Here is a 21,661-nt window from a genome sequence, read left to right as displayed (position 1 = left end):
TGTATGGTGTAAGAAAGTGGTCCAGTTTCTTTCTTTCACATGTAGCTGTCCCATTTTCTCAACACTTGTAGAAGAGACTGTTTTCCCCATTGGATAATATTGCCTCCTTTGTTGAAGATTAATTGACCATATAATCATGGGTTTATTTCTGGGCTCTCTGTTCCTCTGATCTGTGTGTCTGTTTTTGTGCCAGTACCATGCTGTTTTGATTACTTCAGCTTTGTCCTGTATCTCAGAATCTGGGATTGTAATACCTCCACTGTGTGGTTCTTTCTCAAGACTACTTTGTCTGTTCGAGGTCTTCGTGGTTCCATACAAAGTTTAGGATTATTTGTTCTAGTTCTGTGAAAATGCTTGTGGTATTTTTATAGGGTTTGCATTGAGTCTCTAGTCTGCTTTGGATAGTGTGGACATTGTGATGATAATAATTCTTCCATGAGCGTGGTTTTGCAAGTAGGTTTTAATCACATTATCAGTATTATAGAATCTGTTTTATACTTCGTACTGTTTCATCCTCTCTTGACTTAAAGTTAGCAGTTGAAAAGCAAACCTGTGAAAACTTGCAACTCAAGTCACTAATAAGAGCTCTATGAAAAAATGGCCTCATTCCGAGACACTGCGCAGTTAGTCTGGTCAGTTGGAAACAGGGCGATGATGCGTTGTGAAGCGCTGAGGTGATCCTCTCTGAAGGGGCAGATTTCACAGCCAGTTCCCACTCTCACTGGGCCCCTGCCCTGGGCAGTGTAGGATTGGAGTCATTCAGACGTGGGTTTGACACCTGGCTCCCCCAGCTATCACTGTGGGATCATATCCACAGTCATTGAGCTGTTTTGGGGAAAAGACACCACACAAAATATCTGGCCAAGAGTAAATGGTCCAGGGACACCTGGGTGGCTCAGTAGGTTAAGCTTCTGCTTTTGGCTCTGGGCATGATCCTAGGGTCCTGGGACCGAGCCCTGCATTGGGCTCTGCTCAGCAGGGAGCCTGCTTCTCCCTCTCCCCTCCAGCCCCTCCACGTTCTCTCTTTCAAATAAATAAAATCTTCAAAAAAAAAAAGGTAAATGGGGTGCCTGGGTGGCTCAGCTGTTGGGCGTCTGCCTTCGGCTTGGGTCGTGATCCCAGGGTCCTGGGACTGAGCCCCGCGTCGGGCTCCCTGCTTGGTGAGAAGCCTACTTCTCCCTCTCCTATTCCCCTTGCTTGTGTTCCCTTTCTCTCTGTCTCTCTCTGTCAGATAAATATATAAAATCTTTTTAAAAAAAAAGGGGGGAAAAAAAGGTAAATGATCCAAAAAAAAAAAAAGTTTCTTTCACCCATATCCAAAGAATAGAATACTCAGCCGTTTCTTGTTCTTTCTGCTACTTTTACTGAATACAAATGGAAAGGAGAGATCATTCATGTTTATCTAATATAGCATGTAATCGTAGGCTTGGGAATCCTACAGACCTGGATTCAAATCCCAGTTCTAGCTCTTACTCATTGTATGAATTTATTTTTTTTTATTTCAAGTTTTTATTGAAATTCCAGTTAGTTAACAGATAGTGTAATATTAGTTTCAGGAGTAGAAACTAGTTGTATGAATTTAAACATAGAAATTGTTCTGGGCCTCATTTTCTCATGTGATGTGAAAATAACACTTATTTTCTCTCATGAAGTAACTGAAAAAACGGGTGGGGTAAGTTCCTAGTGCTTAGTTAGAATACAATATCTGGAAGCTATTGCTATTATTTTAGCTCTTATTTGTTTCCTGTACCAGGTCTTTAGCCCTTGAGGACCATATTCCTTTTTTCTTTTCTTTTCTTTTTTTTTAAAGATTTGTTTTAAAAGTGCGAGAGCCTGCATGAGTGTGAGGGTGGAGGCAGAGGGAGAGGGAGAGGGAGGAGCAGATTCCCCCCTGAGCAGAGAGCGTGATACAGGCTCCATCCCAGGACCCTGAGACCATGACCTGAGGCAAAGGCAGACACTTAACTGACTGAGCCACCCAGGCACGCCCACCATATTCCTTTTTAAAGGCAGGTTGAAGGAAGATGAGGAATTCACAGGTGGAGATTCAATATAGGAAATCATTGCTGGTAAGGCAAGAGAAAAAAGTGGTATTTTCCATATGCAGAGGGAGATAAAAGTTAGGTGACTATATGAACACGTGTTTAAAATCTACAGAAAAAGGGGTTTCTGTGAGGATAACTTTAACTATTTGCAAAATAAATTGGGAAAATGGAAATGACTAAATTTGACAAGTTTGCATTGTGAAAATAATCTGCCAGAATCTGATTGTACTGCTAGTTAGCATCTAGCAAATTGTTTAGGATGTAAACATACACCTTAAATTTTTGTTGACTAGTGTGACACAGATTCTTGTATTAAAATTTGTTTAAAATACCATGAAAGTTTAAAAGATGGAAATAGGAACATAATCCTAAGGAGCCTATTAAGAATTTAGCATTACGTTGGGGCGCCTGGGTGGCACAGTGGTTAATAAGCGTCTGCCTTCGGCTCAGGGCGTGATCCTGGCGTTATGGGATCGAGCCCCACGTCAGGCTCCTCTGCCTATGAGCCTGCTTCTTCCTCTCCCACTCCCCCTGCTTGTGTTCCCTCTCTCGCTGGCTGTCTCTATCTCTGTCGAATAAATAAAATCTTTAAAAAAAAAAAAAGAATTTAGCATTACAAGTTTATGGGAGATTTTAAATTTTGCTTATTAAATAAAAGTAGAGAAATAGTATTCATTAGGATGTGAAGACATTTTAAGTCTTGAAATATCAAATGTAAAATAAAAATCAGGGTAATATTTAGAGTCTGAACTCCTAATAACAGAGTAGCCAGCTAGCCAAGACCTAGATGGACTTCCCTTAAGTATATTTCCTTATAAAAAGGGGTACATATCTGTCCCTGAAGAAGCATATTTTTTTGGGAACAAGATTTATTGATGTTTATTACATGTAACAACCAAAACGCTTATAGTTCTAGCATCCTATCACGCTCATTCTAGAGACCAGAATTAACGACCCAGGTTGAATGAAAGTTGTAGGCTGTCATACGGAATTATTTTGACCAAATTCATTGAAAGTCTAAGTTATGTTTTCTTTTGGTACACTTCTTTGGACTTTTACTTTAATTTTTTAAAGCTTTTTATTTATTTGTTAGAAAACACTAGAGTAGGAAGAGGCAGAGGGACAAGCCGACTCTGCTGAGTGAGGAGCCCAAATGGGCTGCTTAATCCCAAGACCCTGAGATCATCACCTGAGCTGAAGTCAGACACTTAACTGACCGAGTCACCTCCACCCCTGGACTTTTTACTTTTTAAGGCTAAATTGGCTAATTAGTTCCATGGTATAACAGCATTTTCAAAACTAAGAGTAGTGTTATTTTAGTTACTGACAATGTAAGAAATGCAAGTGAGAAATAGGACAGGTAGACTGGGAAGAAAGAAAATAGAAGACCTTAACGATGCCTAGAAGATATGCACCTTTTTTATGATTTCCAAAATTATGTAGGCTTATCCTGTAATAGAAATTACTATACAACTTAGAAATCTGATTTCTTGGAGTTCTAGCAGTCCTAGAGTATTTAAATATGGTTTTAATCACTATTAATGTAATGGTTTCTAGAACTATGATCGCTGTAATCAAACTATATCCTGGTTTGGTAATTTAAACTAGTAATGGCACATATATATATTGAATCTTTTTATTCAAAGTGAGTTTGCAGTGTCTGCTGTTAATGGGGCTCAAGTGATTTTTAAGTCTTTTTTGTTGGCATGGATAACAAGAAAGGGATTCACCACATCAGGGGAGACAGCTACCATTTTCATCCTGGGTTACTATTTTTGTTGTGATTGTCTGGCTTCCTTTTTTTTTTTTTTTTAATCTCTTTGCAATTTTATCTGTCCTCTATTTGTGTTACTCATTTACTATTTTTTCTACAGTTTTCCAAAAGGACCTGGTGTTGGAAAGAGCTTCAAAAACCCATATCATCATGTTCAAAGTTGTATTTTCTACCCCCTTCCTTTGAGTTCTGCTGACAGTTAGAAGAATGCCCTCATTATGAGATGACTCTGAGGCCTCTGTTTTAAAAAAACCAAACAAAACTCTAAGGTTGTGTAACCATTCTTGGTTTTCCTGTTTCCCCATTTTTAAGTGAGGAAACTGTAGTTAAGAATGTGGCTAAGTACTCAGTAATCCTGGCTGGTTGCGCACAGTATCTTGAAAAATGCATGGCGGCCAGCTGCTTTCCATGGGCCAAAATCACATCTGCATATTTGTGATGTTATTTTGCCATTACCTTTGTGAGACGAAGGCATGACTGAAATCTTGTTTTGGAAACTGGTCTTCCAAAATATCAAGATAAGTAATTCCAAAAAGCTACAGGAAAATTTAGCTAGTTGAGCCATGTATCAAATGGTGGTGGCAGGTATCCAGGAGGTCTGTTTTCTGTGTTTTGTTCTGTGCGTTTTTAGGTGTTTTATACACACATCTTTATTTTGACAGGGAAAAGCCATTATGAATTTCCAAAATTATACACAATTGACAATAAGGCTAAAATAATTTAGGACAATAAAAAATTGTAATGTATTTTCAAAATACACAATATACAATAAACAATAATAAATTTAATGTATTTTTTAAAAAATATACTTTAGGGGAAAAAGGCAAAACTGTGACATAAATAGTTGCTTATAGACATCCTTTTTTGGAAATAATTACATATCAATTAAAATCATATAAAGAAATACAGTAAACTATGTTTTAATTTATAAAATGGGAAAGTAATTTAGGTCCAAAACAAACACATAACTACTATAAGACATGATAATATAAGTGAAAACTAGGCATCTTTCCTCTCTAACCTCTTCCTCCCAAAAGAGCTCACATATTTAGCTTAGTAAGAAAAAAAAAAGTTTAATTGGGAAATTCATTTATTTCAATTGGTGTAATCAAAATAACTTGGCTTTTATTTTCTATTTTATTTTCTATTTTGAAAAACAACTTGGTTTTTATAGTGTGGAAACACTGCCAACCCTGAAATACTGATTTTGAAGGACTTTGTTCTAACTTTGTGCAGAAGCCTGAGAGAGGTTTTTATTGACATAGCTCTAGATTGTCTCGACTCCAGGAGAGGGGAAAACATCCACAAAACTAGCCTTTGGATCAGGGCATCAGACCGATGTGCATTTAGGAAACTCTCAGAGAAATCCCATTTACTTCTTCACCTTTTGAGAAATGCTTGAAATTCAAAGACTTCATACATAACTGAATTAAAATGGCTAAATTCTGCATTCTTCCTTTGCATTGCAAGACACACCTGCTGCATGTGTGTTAGTTTACAAAACTTGAAAAATCTATAATTCAGAACACTAGGAATTACTGCCCCCAGATTACTGTGCCCACAGAAACTTACATTTGTGAACCCAAATTGCAAAAACAGTTTTTCTATTTACGAATATCACCTGCTATTTCTGCGAAGGGCAGGCAGGGGTCTGCTTGCCAAAAATCACTCCAAAGACTTTTCAGGGTCATAGATTCTGAGAACAAATATGAAGACAAGGGTGCCTTGACATAAACCCTTTTAGGGAAACAGCCAAGTTTCACCCTGATTTCTTTTTAGCTGTGAAGCAGGTGCCTCTTTGCAGTGCTAGATTAAATAATCTGGTTTTCCATGTATTCCTATGGGTTTTCTCTCCAGTTTTGAGTTGAGAACAGGTTTGTATTGTTAGAGATGAAACTGTCCTGGAGTGTGTGTCAAGCTCATGTTCTCAGTGTTGAAGCCTTCTGGGAATGAATGACACAATTCACTCTGTAGGTAAGATTTTAGATTTTTCCCTTGTTTCTTTTCTTTTTTTTTTTTTTTTGTATTTGATCCATGGGGTTGTTCAGTGTGATTGTCATAAAGCTATATTTATAGTATAATTTTAAAGATGCTGAGATTAACCTTTTTTATTCACTGATAGTCTTAATGATCTATATAGAAAAATATATTTTCCTGTGAATATACTAATCACTATATTAAATTATGTTTATTTTATTAGTAATAACTTACATTTATTTAGGGCTTTTTATGTGCCAAATAGTTTTCTACGTTCATGTCCATGAACTCATTGAATCTTCAAGTCTTCGATAATAACCTTATCCTTTATAATTTACCTATATAAGGCTAATGCTAATTATTATCTGCAGTCTAATTACTTAGCACAGAAGCTAAAGAAATTCCCCAAGGCCCATAAATTGTGAATGGTGGAGTGAAAATTTGGATTTAGGCTATTTGTCTTGAACTCTCAACTATTCTAAATTTGCTTACTGTATATCTCACCAAGTAGGATATAAATACCCTGAGGGCTGGAACTTGGTCTTGTTCATAGCTACATCTCCCAGGACCCAGAACAGTGCACTCAATAAATATCTACTGAATGATGAATAAACAAAAAATATTTAAATAGAAATATGTAAATGCTTATGTCTTAGAGAAGAAAGTAATTGGTGGGTTTTTTTGTTTTGTTTTAGATTTTTATTTATTTATTACAGAGAGTGCACGAGCAGGGGGTGCAGAAGAGGGAGAAGCAGACTCCCCACTGAGCAGGGGGCCCAATGTGGGGCTCAGTCCCAGGACCCTAGGATTGTGACCTGAGCTGAAGTCAGCCGCTTAACCAACGGAGCCACCCAGGCACCCTGTGATTGGTGGTTTTGAACATATTAAGGATGTTTCTAAAGTTCTTAACAAAAGTTCATAGGATTGAAATAGTTTGGGTTATTGTTTTAGTAAAATAGTCTTTGAGGCTAAAAATAATTTTTATTTCTTTTTAAAATGAAGTATAATTAACATTTAGTGTTGTAGTTCAGGGTACAGTATGATTCAGCAATTCTATACATTACTCAGTGTTCACCACAGTAAGTGTACTCTTTAATATCCTTTATCTGTTTCATTCAGCCGCACACCCACATCCCCTTGTGCAGCCATCAGTTTGTTCTCTGTATTTGAGTCTGTTTTATTGCTTCTCCTTTTTGTTTGTTCATTTGTTTTGTTTCTTAAATTCCACTTATGAGTGAAATCCTATAGTATTTGTCTTTCTCATTTCACGTAGCATTATACCCTCTAGGTCCATTCATGCTGTTGCAGATGGCAAGATCTCATTTTCTTATGAGTAATATTCCAGTCATATGTGGAATTCAAGAAACAAGAAGATGAACAATGGAGAAAGAAAGGAAAATAAGATAAAATCAGAGAGGGAGTTGGGGCACCTGGGTGGCTTAGTTCGTTAAGCGGCTGACTTTGGCTCAGGTCATGATCTCAGGGTCCTGGGATCAAGCCCTGCATCAGGCTCTGCACTCAGCAGGGAGTCTGCTTCTCCCTCTGCCTCTGCTTCTCCTTCCCCTTGTGCTGTCCCTCTCGCAAGTAAATAAATAAAATATTTTTTAAAACCCAAATTTATAAAAAGGGAGGCAAACCATAAGAGACTTTTAACTATAGGAAACAAACTGAGGGTTGCTGGAGGAGAGGTGGGTAGGGGATGGGGTAACTGGGTGATGGGGATTAAAGAGGGCACGTGATGGCAGGAGCATTGGGTGTTATATGCAACTGAAGAAACACTAAACTCTGCCTCTGAAACACAATACATTATGTTAACTAAATTGAATTTAAATAAAATCATTTTAAAAATTCCATTATATATAATATACGTCTTCTTTAGCCATTTTCTATGGATGGACACTTGGGTTGCTTCCTTGGCTGTTATAAATAATGCTGCAATAAACATAAGGGTGTGTATATTTTTTTAAATTAGTGTTTTTGGTTTTTTTTGGTAAATAGCTAGCAGTGGAATTACTGGGTCATATGGCAATTGTATTTTAATTTTTAAGGAACCTCCTCCTGTCTCCCACAGTGACTGCGCCACAAACGTTTGCACCAACAGTGCACGAAGGTTCCTTTTCTCCGTGTCCTCACTAGTACTTATGTCCTGTGTTGTTGATTTTAGCCATCCTGACTGATGTGAGGTGGTATCTCATTGTGGTTTTGATTTGTGTTTCCCTGATGCCGAGCATCTTCTCATGTGTCTTCGGCCATCTGTATGTCTTTGGAAAAAGGTCTATTCAGGTCCCCTGCCTATTCTTAATGAGACTCTTTGGTGTATTTGGTGTTGTAGAGTTCTTCATATATTTTGGGTATTAATGCCTTATAGGATATATGTCATTTGCCAACATCTTCTCCCATTCAGTAGGCTGCCTTTTTGCCAATGGTTTCCTTCACTGCACAACAGTTTTTTGTTCTGGTGCAGTCTTTTCTCTTGCCTGAGGAGACCTGTCGAGAAAAATGGTTCTATAGCTGATGTCAAAGAAATTACTGCCTGTGCTGTCTTCTAGGATTTTTATGCTTTCAGGTCTCATGTTTAGGTCTTAGACCCATTTTGAGTTTATTTTTGTGTGTGGTGTAAGAAAGTGGTCCAGTTTCATTCTTTTGAATGTAGCTGTCTCATTTTCCCAGCACCATTTGTTGAAGAGACCGTCTTTTCCCCGTGGTGTATTCTTGCCTCCTTTGTTGTAGATTAATTGACCATATGAGCATGGATTTATTTCTGGGCTGCCTATCCTGTTCCTTTGATTTATGTGTCTGTTTCTGTGCCAATACCATACTGTTTTGATTAGTACAGCTTTGTCATGTATCTTAAAATCTGGGATTGTAGTAGCTCCAGCTTTGTTCTTCTTTCTCAAGATGGCTTTGTCTATTTGAAGTCTTTTGTGGTTCCACACACATTTTAGGATTCTTTATTCTTGTTCTGTGAAAGATGTTTTTGGCATTTTGATAGGGATTGCATTACATCTGTAGATTGCTTTGGGTGGTGTGAACATTTTAACAATATTGGTCCTTCTAACCCATAAGCATGGAATAGCTTTCCATTTACATGTCATCTTCAATTTCTTTTATCAGAGTTTTATAGTTTTTGGAGTACAGGTCTTTCATCTCCTTGTTTAAATTTATTTCTGGGTATTTTGGGGTTTTAGGGGGTTTTTTGTGCAATTGTAAATGTGATTGTTCTCTTCATTTCTTTTTCTGTGCTACTTAATTCTAGAAATTCTCTCCATAGAGGGAATAGTTTGTAACTATGTAACTGATAACTGAAGTGCCAGCTGCCATTTATTAAATAACAACTTAGTTTTAGTCATTGCTTAACTTGGAATTTAGGATTCCCAAATAGAACATAAAAATGCAAAGTATTTTTGTTTTATAGTTACCATACTTCTGAGTAGACCACATTAAGACAATGTTTAATTTGGCCTAAGTTATAGGGTTTTTTATTGTACTTTTCTTCTACCTAGTTTGAGCCACACTAAACACTAAAAAGCCATTAGCAATTAGTCATGTTCCTTAGGATTTATTTAAAATGACCAGGTGCTAAGTTCTCACAAGTGTAAAGCTCCAGATAACTGGTCAAATTGTTATACATAAAAAAGCAACAGATTGAAAAAGTCTGTTTTCCAGAAGTGTTTTTATGTTGATTTAGAATATCAAGGAGGTTCTTATTTTAAGGTTTAACTTTTGAAGAGAGACTTTTTGAAAGGGTAGACTATAACCTGGATATTAGGCATGAGGGTAGCCCATAAAATAACTAAGGAGAAAATGTATTAGTGTTTCAGAACAAGGGATTTAGAATCACATTGTCTAGATTTTACTCCAGATTTGTAGGCAAGTCACGTTCACTTTGTTTTGTTGTTTTTTAGAATTTTTATTTATTTATTTGAGAAAGATGTGCACAAGAGGAGGAAGGGGCAGAGGGAGAAGGAGACTTCCTGCTGAGCAGGGAGCCTGGTGTGGGGCTTGTTCCCAGGGTTCTGAGATCATGATCTGAGCCGAAGGCAGATGCTTAATCGACTGAGCCACCCAGGTGCCCTTCACTTTCACTTTGTAAAATGCAGTGCCCTTTATAAAAGGCAGCAAAAAATAATAACATTTATTTCTTAGGGTCATGGAGATTAAAGGAGGTATGGTATATGTTTCAAACCTTGTACAAAGTAACCAATAAATAATGGCTGTTATCAATTTGAGAATAGCTCCACCTAAATTCTCCCATTGTATGGCCATTGAATGGTTAAGTCAGAGTTAACCATCAGATGGGGCGCCTTGGTGGCACAGCGGTTAAGCGTCTGCCTTCAGCTCAGGGCGTGATCCCGGCGTTATGGGATCGAGCCGCACATCAGGCTCCTCCTCTATGAGCCTGCTTCTTCCTCTCCCACTCTCCCTGCTTGTGTTCCCTCTCTCACTGGCTGTCTCTATCTCTGTCAAATAAATAAATAAAATCTTAAAAAAAAAAACCATCAGATAATTTAATTAAATTGACATTGGAGGAGGGGTTTTCACATACCCACATGTATGTATGTGGTTGTGGGTTTTGCGGGCGTGCTGAGTGCTAATTTCTGTGTAGTTGGGATTGTATCAGTAACATGCCGCAGACTCTCAAGTGATTTTTTTTTTTAAGATTTTATTTATTTGACAGAGAGCACAAGCAGGGGGAGTAGCAGAGAGAGAGGAAGAAGCAGGCTCCCACTGAGCAGGGAGCCTGATGTGGGACTCGATCCCAGGACCCTGGGATCATGACCTGAGCGGAAGGCAGACGCTTAACCGACTGAGCCACCCAGGTGCCCCTCAAGTGATGATACTCAACAGGATGAATTCTGTGCAGCGCCATTTTTGTTTTAGGAGATTTGCCTTTCTGTACTTGTCAGTGAAGGGGCAGTCTGGCATCATGGTTAGCTTATAACTCTGGAAACCACAGAATGTGGGCTATATGTTTCCAGGTCTGCCACTAGGGCAACTCACTTCTCTGGTTCCTCAATTTTTTATTTGTAAACAGGTAAGATTGGGCTAATCAAGAGTGGACCCTCGAGATCCATCTTATCAAGAGTTATTTCGGTTTTTGCTTTCTGTAGTCAGCCATATAATTAGAAATATGTGTTGTATGTATGCACTCATGTATATGTATCTTGAGATTTATCAAAAAATAGATGATTTTCCTAATTATGCACTCATGTATATGTATCTTGAGATTTATCAAAAAATAGATGATTTTCCTAATTAGGCACTGGCCAAACATAAGATTAGGAGATTCCTAAGTACTTGTTTGCTGCTAAGATCTTTTATCCGAAGGCTGCCAGGTGTCATTGACCGCAAGCTTGGATCATTTGGTAATAATTGCAGTTAAGTATACTTAATTATGTAAATATAATTAAATCAAGAAACTGGGGCATTTTAAAGAAAGATGGACAAGTCAATACAGCTATGTAAATGGCTTCTATAGATTGACTAAGGTTTGAGTCATATGTGAGTCACTGCTGCGGTCATGCGTGCTGACAGAGCTTGGGCACGTGCATATCTGATCATGTGGCCCAGTGTTGGCAAATCTTGGATTTCTCTGCACAGCCTATGATTCTAAGTCACTGATCGTTCCATTCTTTTCTCCTTGATCTGCCTTAAAAATAAAGACAACTACTGAAAAATATAAAGCAGTCCTCCCCTTTTATCACTGATACGCTCCCTCAATCTCAAGTACATTTTTCCTTTGACCACTGAAAGCAAAGTAGAATGTTTTGTTTAAAAAAAAATGCAGACTGTACAAGGGGCATTAATACAATATAACAGGGCACATTATATTTAGATTGGGAAAGAAGAACTTATTTTTTGAGGTCAGTAATTGGAGCTAAGCTGTAAGTGTGTGAATTCTCAATGATTTGCAAATGCTTACTGACTTGGAAAAAAATTGTGTATGTTGAATTCCTTTCATTTTCCACTGGCTTATAAAGGTTAGGATTATATTACTTCTCTTCCCCTCTCCATTCACCCCCTAAAAAAAAAAAAAGAGCTACAATAGTTTCCCTGTTAGATGAAATCGAAATTTCGTGGCCAACCCAGCCCCTGCCATGTTTTCAATTTTATCTCCTATTTATTCCCTTTTCTGCACTTTCCCCCAACTCCGGCCTCCAGGGGTTCTCCTTACTCCCTAAATACACCTGCATTTTCACACCTCTGCCTCTTTGCTTTGCCTGCTCCCCTGGCCTAGGACGTCCTGTTTCCTATTCAGTCTACCTGACAAACTCTTGCTGCGTCTCCCAGATCCAACTGAGGTGTTGCCTGTCTTCATAAGTCTCTCTGCATCCTTTCCCCAGGCAGGGATGTCCCTCACCTGTGTTCCCATTCAGAGCGCTTTAAATGACCGCATTATTCACACTGTGTTGGAATTCTACCCCCACATTCACCTACCACTGCTACCCTCTGGAGCAAGGACCATGCTTTCACTATATATATAACCTTGGCATCTAATACGTAGTGGACATTCAACAAAAGCTTGCCAGAGTGGGAAAATATGGGCGCATATACCGCAGGAGGGGAAATATCCTGATCAGATAAAGTACGTCTTGTTTTCTTTTCATTCATTATATATAATTTGGAGGACACAAAAAACACCAAGGAGGAAGTGAAATTGACATACAACCCTACTCCCTGAGAGCTCATGTTAATAGTTTAGCATACCTATTTCCAGTTAAAGCATACTTTGAAGAGGAACTCTGGTTTTTAAAATTAGAAAATTATCTACATGCTTAATAGATGATCCTAATTCTTGACTTTGCCGTTTCTTTGTTAGCTCACAGAGAGAATAATCATCCTCTTTGTGGTGATCACCAGTCAAGAGGAAGTCCAAGAGAAGTATGTGGTGTGTGTTTTATTCATCTTTTGGAATCTATTGGATATGGTTAGGTAAGGAGGCAAAATCATCTCTTAAAGCCAAGTTGCTTTTCTACAATGAAACCAGTAATAGCTGCCTACATTTGGTTACTCTGACTGAGAGAGAAAAACAACCCCTTTCCAAGTTATTTTATCTTGATACGGAAATGCATTCTTAGAGCTTTCCATAATGGGCATATTGGAGGTAATGCAAACCTCCCGCGGTGTTACAAGAGCAAATCAGGGCCTTCACGTTTCCAGCAGAAGACTTGGCATAGCACCAATTTGGGATAAACCTCACAGCTGCTTGCTAACGAAAGGCATTCCTTGAAATTGCTCTGGTACATGTTACTCTAACAGGCAAAGCAAGACTTCTATTATGTCGTAGTCAGGATTTACAAAGTTGATTTCTGTGAATTCCAGAATATTTTAAATATATGGCCTCATCACTCTGGGGAGAAAGAACCTCTGCATACATTTATTTTGTGTTCTTTTTTATTGATGTATAATTAACTTACAATGTCATATTAGTTTGTAGGTGTACAACATACTGATTGGACAGTTTTTTTTTTTTTTAAGATTTTATTTAGTTGACAGAGCAATCACAAGCAGGGGGAGCAACAGAGGGAGAGGGAGAAGCACGCTCCCCACTGAGCAGGGAGCCCGATGCAGGGCTCGATCCCAGGACCCTGGGATTGTGACCTGAGCCAAAGGCAGATGCTTAACCTACTGACCCACCCAGGTGCCCGATTGGATAGTTCTGTGTGTTACTCAGTGCTGACCATGATAAGTGTGGTCTCCGTCTGTCACCATACAACATTATTACAGTATTTTTGACTATATTCCCTATGCTGTACTTTTTATCTCTGTGATACATTTTTTATATAATTCCAGTGGGTTCAAATGACTTACTGAAGTTATTTTGTGGATTCCCTGGGAATCCTTGAACCTCAGGTTAAGAACCTTTGCTCTAGATATCTTCAGTTTCCTTCTATTTCTAAAACTTTGCTAAGAGGTGGGTCTAGTCTTTTCTCTACCAGCAGTGGGGTAAACAGCCCCCTTTGCTCAGAGGCTCATCTTGGGGAGGTGTCCTAACTGCTTTGCTTTCACAAGTGAGAACCACCCCTTCCACTTGAAAGAGCTGGATGTGGATAAGTAACGAAAGAACGCTAGCATTTTAGCTGAGATTATGTAAATTCTTCATTTATTATATTTGTAACTCAGCTGAATTAAAGTATTTCTAAATAATGGGTTGAGCCCTAAACTGAGTTAGCATGAAATGTTTTGTTGAATGTAAAATGACTAATTCTTTGTATGTATAATTTAGTAAGTTATTCCTCATTTTTAACTGATAATCTTGTAGACTTGGGGTGAATTTCATGGACTTCTGTAGCCTGTGACTTTCTGTTCATGAGACAAGGAGCCCCATCTGGGACTGTGACTTTCTGACATGTTGTTCTCTGGTACGCCTGACTCTTTCAGTGTTGATTCAGTCTCTGATAAGCTCAGTTAAACCCGTTAGACAACAAAATGATTTTGACATTGAGTAGTAGCATGATGTCATGGAAGGGCTTTTTAACATAGAAGACCTTAGGATGAATCCCACCTCCACTACTTGCTATATAATCTTGGACATACCACTGAACCTTCAAAAACAAGTAACAGAATTGAGATAATTCATGTACTTTAACATTCACCCTTTTATTTTTTTAATTAATTGATTAGAGCAAGAGCAGGGGTGGGGAGGGGTAGAGGGAAAGGGAGAGAATATTTTTTTTTTAAGATTTTATTTATTTATTTATTTATTTATTTGACAGAGATAGAGACAGCCAGCGAGAGAGGGAACACAAGCAGGGGGAGTGGGAGAGGAAGAAGCAGGCTCATAGCAGAGGAGCCCGACGTGGGGCTCGATCCCGTAACGCTGGGATCACGCCCTGAGCCGAAGGCAGACACTTAACTGCTGTGCCACCCAGGCGCCGCAAAGGGAGAGAATCTTAAGCAGGCTCCACACTGACTGAACCACCCAGATGCCCCCAACATTCACCCTTTTAAAATAGAAAATTTGTGGTTTTTAGTGTATTTAAAGATGTATAACTATCATTACTAATTTGAGGACATTTTCATTGCACTCTAAAGAAACCCCAAGCTCCCTTAGCAGTAAAATCCCCATTTTCTCCTCTCAGCCCCTGGCAACAACTAACATACTGTCTCTATGAATTTGCCTATTCTGGACATTTCATATAAATCAAATCATACAAGATGTGGCCTTTGGTGACTGATTTCCTTCACTTAGCATAATGTTTTCAAGATTTGTCCATGTTATAACATGTATCAGTATTTTATTCCTTTTTATGGATGAATAATATTCCATTATAGTGATATACCACTTTTATTCATTTTTCAGTTGATGGACATACACTCTTTGGTTATGAGGAATACTGCTGTGAACATTCATGTAGAAGCTTTTGTATGCACATAGGCTTTCATTTCTCCTAACTTAGAAGTGGAATTCCTGAGCACCTAGCCTTTTTGAAACTCAGTTGTCCTCTGTAAAGTTGGGGTGGAATTATCTTCCCAAGTTTACCCTAAAATGACTTTTTTTTTTTCTTCAAATGCAAGGACTAGAGGGATACCTGGGTGGCTCAGTCAGTTAAACGTCTGTCTTCAGCTCAGGTCATGATCCCGGGGTCCTGGGATCAAGCCCCACATCAGGCTCCCTGCCCAGTGGGGAGTCAGCTTTGCCCTCTGCCTCTGCCCTGCTTGTGTGCCTGCATAATCTCTCTCTCAAATAAATAAAATCTTAAATAAATGCAAGGACTAGAAATTTCCTCAACCTGATAAAGGCATCTATAAAAAATCCACATCCAGATGATTGTTAATGTTGAAAGACTGATGATTTCCTCCTAAGATGAGGAATGAAACAAGGATACTCTTGCCACTTCTGTTCAACATTGTACCGGAAGTTCTCGTCATGGCGGTTAGACAAGAAAATGCTGTAAAAAACAATCCTATTAGGAAGGAGTACAGTCTCTGTTGGCAGGTTATATGACTTTGTACATAAAAAAAATCATAAGGAATCCACTAAAAATACTAGAACTAGTAAACTGGTAAAGAAAGGTTGTAGAATACAAAACCAATATACAAAATCAGTTGTGTTCTATACACTTGGAATGACCTATCCTAAAATAAAATTAAGGGAAAAATTTTATTCATAATAGCATCAAAAAAATGAAGTACTTAGGAATAAATTTAACAGAAGATGTGCAGAACTTATACATTGAAAACTATAAAATACTGGGAGAAATTTAAAAATTTCTAAATAGATAATCCATGTTTATGGGTTGAAAACTTAATACTGTTAAGACTACATCACTCTCCAAATTGATCTACATATTAATTGTGATCCTTATTAGAATCTCAGCTGGCGGGGCGCCTGGGTGGCACAGCAGTTAAGCGTCTGCCTTCAGCTCAGGGCGTGATCCCGGCGTTATGGGATCGAGCCCCACATCAGGCTCCTCCGCTGTGAGCCTGCTTCTTCCTCTCCCACTCCCTTTGCTGTGTTCCCTCTCTCGCTGGCTGTCTCTATCTCTGTCAAATAAATAAATAAAATCTTAAAAAAATAAAAGAATCTCAGCTGGCTGCTTTGTGGAAATTGCAAAGCTGATCTCAAAACTCATATGGAAATTCAAGGAACTTAGACTAGCCCAAGCAATCTTGAAGAAGAACATAGTTGGAAGACTCACACTTCTCAATTTCAAAACTCATTACAAAGCAATAATAATCAAGAATGTGATACTGGCATAAGGATATATCATAGAATAGAATTGGTAGTCCGGGGATAAGCTCTCACATTTATAGTCAATTGACTTTTGACAAGGGTACCAAGACCATTAAATGGGGGGGGGGGATAGTCTTTTCAGCAAATGGTGCTGGGACAACAAGATGTATGGACCCTTAACCGCACACCATATACAAAAATTAAAATGGATCAAAAACCTAAATGTAAGAGCTAAAACTATAAAACTGAGAAGAACACATGGGGGTAAATAATCGTTTTTTTTTGGATTTGGCAGTGGATTCTTAGACACCAAAAACAGAAGCCACCAAAGAAAAAAGATACATCAGACTTCATAAAAAATGGCTTTAAATATGAGATGCTTATCTATACACTCTTGTAATAAAAAATAGATTCCATTTTTCACTGAGATCGGTACAAATCAAGTTTGATAACATGCCATGTTTAGTGAAGGCTTGGACTGTTGATATATAGTATTTATATACACAGATAAGCAAATGCAAAAAGATTTGAGAGGATATATAAGAAACTGGCATTGGTCATTGCCTCTGAGGAATGGAACTGGGGTTCTGGAATGGGAGAAAGGTTTAGTTTTGTCCATTCCTGTTTTCAAAGTTTCAGATTTTGTTTTGCTGTATCATGTACTGCCTATCCCAGTAGTTCTCAAAGTATAGTCCCTAAACGAGTGTGGCATCAGCATCCCCTGGAACTAGTTTATAGTACAAATTCTCAGATCCACGGAATGAGACGCTAGGCATACGGCCCAGCAATTTGTGCTTCAGCAGGACCTCTAGTCAGAGAATCAGAAGGATGTAGACTCCTTCATCTATTACATCATGAGGGCAGCTTTCAAACCACCTACTGCACACAAAACAGTCCTCTAAGCCAGTTCTTTAACTGATCACGCAACAGGATTGCACAACCACACAAGCAGAGGGAAGCCAAAGAAGGACTTGGAAGTCACACTTGGATTTTATTTATTTATTTATTTTTGAAGATTTTATTTATTTATTCGACAGAGATAGAGACAGCCAGTGAGAGAGGGAACACAGGCAGGGGGAGTGGGAGAGGAAGAAGCAGGCTCATAGCGGAGGAGCCTGACGTGGGGCTCGATCCCATAACGCCGGGATCATGCCCTGAGTCGAAGGCAGAGCTTAACCGCTGTGCCACCCAGGCGCCCCTCACACTTGGATTTTAAATTCATTCCCTAAATATTTGCAAGTATGTCTGTCTTTAGAAACCTAGCTGCATGCTGCATTAAATGGGCTTACCTTCTGAGTGAAATTGAAGTCACTAATCAGGGAAACTTGTAATTTGCTGAGGGATAAGGGTTCCATTTTTCTTTGGTCACCTCCATAATTATCCATGATCCACCCCCTGAGAGAAGCCAGACTGACACAGTTCCCTTTCCCTTATTTATTTTTTTACCTCTTCTCCTGCTTAAATGATAGTTTAAACTTTCCAGTTGTATCTCTGAATTTAATTACAGTGTAAGATATTTTCTTCTCTTGTTCTTACCCAGACATCAGCAGGATTAATGTTTCTGAGCTTTTGTCTTCTTTTAGGTACACTTACAGCATGTTATCAGTCATAGGGATCTCCTATGCCGTCTTGACCTGGCTCAGTCAGACACTGTGGATGCCGATTTATCCTCTGTGTGTTCTTGCTGAAGGTAAGAAAAGTGACTTCGCATTATTGCTGACTGACAAAAGCAATCTAGTTATAATGGTTCACTTAACTTTCTGATGATTAAATTACTATTTTTGCTGCTGCTAGCTGACAGCTGACTCAATGCATCATTCCTGGCACACTTCCCTTGATGCAAAAAAGCAAAGCATTAAGAAACAAAGTTAGAGGGGGAAGCAACTTTGCAGAGTAGACAAAATATTAGATGAGGAATGAAGACATCTGAGTACAGGCCCTTAACTTCATTAACTCGCTGTATGAGTTTTGGGCAAATCATTTAACTTCTCTCAGTTTACTCATCAAAAAGGGGTTTAACGTTTAGTGACTCAGTGATTTTTTTTTTCTTAAGTAGGCTTCACACGCGGCATGAGGCTTGAACTCATGACCCTGAGATCAAGACCTGAGCTGAGATCAAGAGTTGGATGCTTAACCGACTGAGCCACCCAGATGCCCCAGTGATTATTTTTAATGCATAAAAATTCAGTTCCTCCTGGCTGGACTGTCTTTCCTACTGAACCATCTACCATGCATCACACTGTCTGCCAGGAACAGTTAACTTTACCTGTAGATTGGTTCTCAATTTCTCAGGGAATCAGTCCTCAACTTTCTCATCTAAGTCCATTCCCCACCCCTCCCAACAAGTACAGCACCGTGAATCTCTCTTTCATAAGACCTATCTCAGGTGTGATTAGACATTTGTGTGATTCTTTGAATAATGTCTGTTTCCTGTCTAGCCTCTAAGCAACTTGGGGATATGGGGTTGTTTCCTTGCTTCCTTCCCTTTTTCTCATGAACCCAATATACACGCTCAATTAACAGTGAATAAATTACTGAATACAGTATGAAGTAAGCTAGTTACTTAGCCTGAATGTAAACCTAAAACTTAAATAATTCATCAGTTTGCAAAAAGCTTGAGGATATTAGAGGAATATATGCTCCTTTCTGTAATGGTTTTGGCAGAATGGTAGGGAACTTTCTGAAATAGACATTAAAATTTTTGAAAACAGAAGGCATAAAGAAATTAAGAAAGCATATTAAGGTAACTAAGGGAAAACATACAAAAAGAAATTTAATAGAATATGATGGTGACATTGGCGATAATCATAAAGTGTATATATTCTACCCACATGTTTTCTGTCTACCGATGACCAGAGAAAAGTTTATAGTAAATCATATTAGGTGTAACTTTAAAGTTTGTTTTGCTTTCAGAAGAATTACTTATTTTTAGAATAGGCTATGCCAAAAGAATCTAGAGAATCTAGAGAATACTCTTAAAAGAATCTAGAGAATACTCTTAAAAACTAAAAAAAAAAACAAAAAAAAACAGATTGCTCAAAAAACTAGATTTGAGAATGAAATTCTTCATTCATTGAACCATTTATTAAGTACATTCCTTTGTTATATGAAAAATACTGTAAAGAATATATTATAAAGGAATAAGGTAGAGATAGGAGTAATCTTTTCCTAAAGATAAAAGATGAATAACTATAGAAAACTTTTCCATTCTCCTTATTTGATAACATTAAGCCTTCACATTTCTGGGAAAGCCATGTTCCAATATGTTTGCCATAAAACCCATTTCTTTTATTGAAATTAGATTCATAAACTTATTCTTGCAATTAAAAAGCAAAGTATATGAAGAAAAAGAGTCTGGTAGCATATGTGACAAAATGTCAGTAATGGCTCCGGGTGGCAGAATATAGGTAACTGTAGTCTTAACCTTTATATGTTTCTTTATATGTCACATGCCCCAGAATATAAAAATATGTAGTTCAGAAAACCTACTTTTAATGACTCAAATATTTAAAAATAACTATAGTTTCCCATCCAATAATATAAAAGACAAAAGCAAGTTCTATAGATAACCAAATCAACGGTTTATACTGATTAAATGCTAGAGATTTACGTGCAGCATCTGGAAATCTTAGATGGCAGGTCAGTTGCGGACCCTGCGCCCCTGCCACGCATCCGGCTCAGGCCGGCTCTAATAGCTGTGGCTGCCCAACATTTCTTCTGTCTTTTTTTATTTACAAATAATTTGACTCACAAGAAGTTACAAAAACAGTGCATTGTTCCCGTGTACCCTTCAACATTTTATATAACTATAGTACATTATCATTTCATAAAATGTCATAAAAAATCTATATGTGAGATATAACTTCATAGAACCTCCTTTTTATTTTTATTGAAGTATAATTAACATACAGTGTTAAAGGTGCACAACATACTGATTCAACAATTCCATACATTACTCGTTGCTTGCCACAGTACGTGTGGTCACCACCTGTCACTGTACAACATTATTAGAGTATTATGGACTATATTCCCTATGCTGTACTTTTCATCTCCACCATTTACTCATTTTATAACTGGGAGTTTATACCTCTTAATCCCCTTTATCTATTGAGCCCGTCCCCCAAATACCTCCCACTGGCAACCACAAGTTGGTGCTATGTATTTAAGAGTCTGTTTTTTATTTTTTACATTCCACGTAGAAATGAAATCATCTGGGGCGCCTGGGTGGCACAGCGGTTAAGCGTCTGCCTTTGGCTCAGGGCGTGATCCCGGCGTTACGGGATCGAGCCCCACGTCAGGCTCCTCCGCTATGAGCCTGCTTCTTCCTCTCCCACTCCCCCTGCTTGTGTTCCCTCTCTCGCTGGCTGTCTCTATCTCTGTCGAATAAATAAATTTAAAAAAAAAAAATCTTTAAAAAAAAAAAAAAAAAAGAAATGAAATCATCTGATTTTTTTTCCCCTCTGACTTATTCCTTGGCATAATACCCTCTCAGTAACATTCCACTGTGTGTGTGTGTGTGTGTGTATGTATATGTATATCTTCTCCAACACGTTAACACATCTTCATCCATTTATCTATTGATGACACTTGGGTTGCTCCCTTGGTTATTGTAAATCGTGCTGCAGTAAACACAGGGGAGCATGTATCTTCTCAAATTAGTGTTTTTGTTTTCTTTGGTTAAATACCCAGTAGTGAAATTACTGGATGGTATGGTATTTCTTTTTATTTTTTTAAACTGGCACTGTAATTATCCATTTTTTTAAGCAATAATTTCTCAGAAAGAAATATATAAGACAAAATCTTAAGTATATTTTAAGCATTCACTCATGCAGTGCACTCGTGTCTATTCAACATGAGGGTCTCTGTACCTTTAAGACTGCTCACCCCATTCCCATTTAATATTTGAATGTGACATTTCCTAGTAAGTATGAGTTCCCTGGTATGGTATTTCTATTTTTAATTTTTTTGATGAACTTCCATACTGTTTTCCACAGTGGCTGTACCTATTTAAATGCCCACCAACAATGTATCAGGTTTCTTTTGCTTCCCATCCTTACCAGCGTTAGTTAGTTAGTTATTGGTACTAGCTATTCCGACAGGTGTGAGGTGATATCTCATTATGATTTTGATTTGCATTTCCCTGATGATAAGTGATGTTGAGCATCTTTTCGTGTGTCTGCCATCTGT

At 38.1% G+C, this 21,661-nt stretch overlaps 1 protein-coding gene across 4 annotated transcripts in view; it reads left to right on the top strand.

Annotated features, from left to right (window-relative positions):
* Positions 1-21,661, top strand: part of HACD4 (3-hydroxyacyl-CoA dehydratase 4) — a 38,997-nt gene that overhangs the window by 6,778 nt on the left and 10,558 nt on the right. For 3 of the 4 annotated variants that reach the window (XM_034663974.1, XM_034663975.1, XM_034663977.1), the window contains exons 4-5: positions 12,617-12,729; positions 18,058-18,164. In XM_034663974.1, the coding sequence (XP_034519865.1) occupies positions 12,617-12,729; positions 18,058-18,164 (220 nt within the window). The remainder of the gene's footprint in view (positions 1-12,616; positions 12,730-18,057; positions 18,165-21,661) is intronic. The other variant, XM_034663976.1, reaches the window with a different exon arrangement.

The sequence above is a fragment of the Ailuropoda melanoleuca genome, chromosome 7 (genome assembly GCF_002007445.2).
Source record: "Ailuropoda melanoleuca isolate Jingjing chromosome 7, ASM200744v2, whole genome shotgun sequence".
NCBI classification, from domain to species: Eukaryota; Metazoa; Chordata; class Mammalia; order Carnivora; family Ursidae; genus Ailuropoda; species Ailuropoda melanoleuca.
This window is presented reverse-complemented; position numbering and strand designations above follow the sequence as displayed.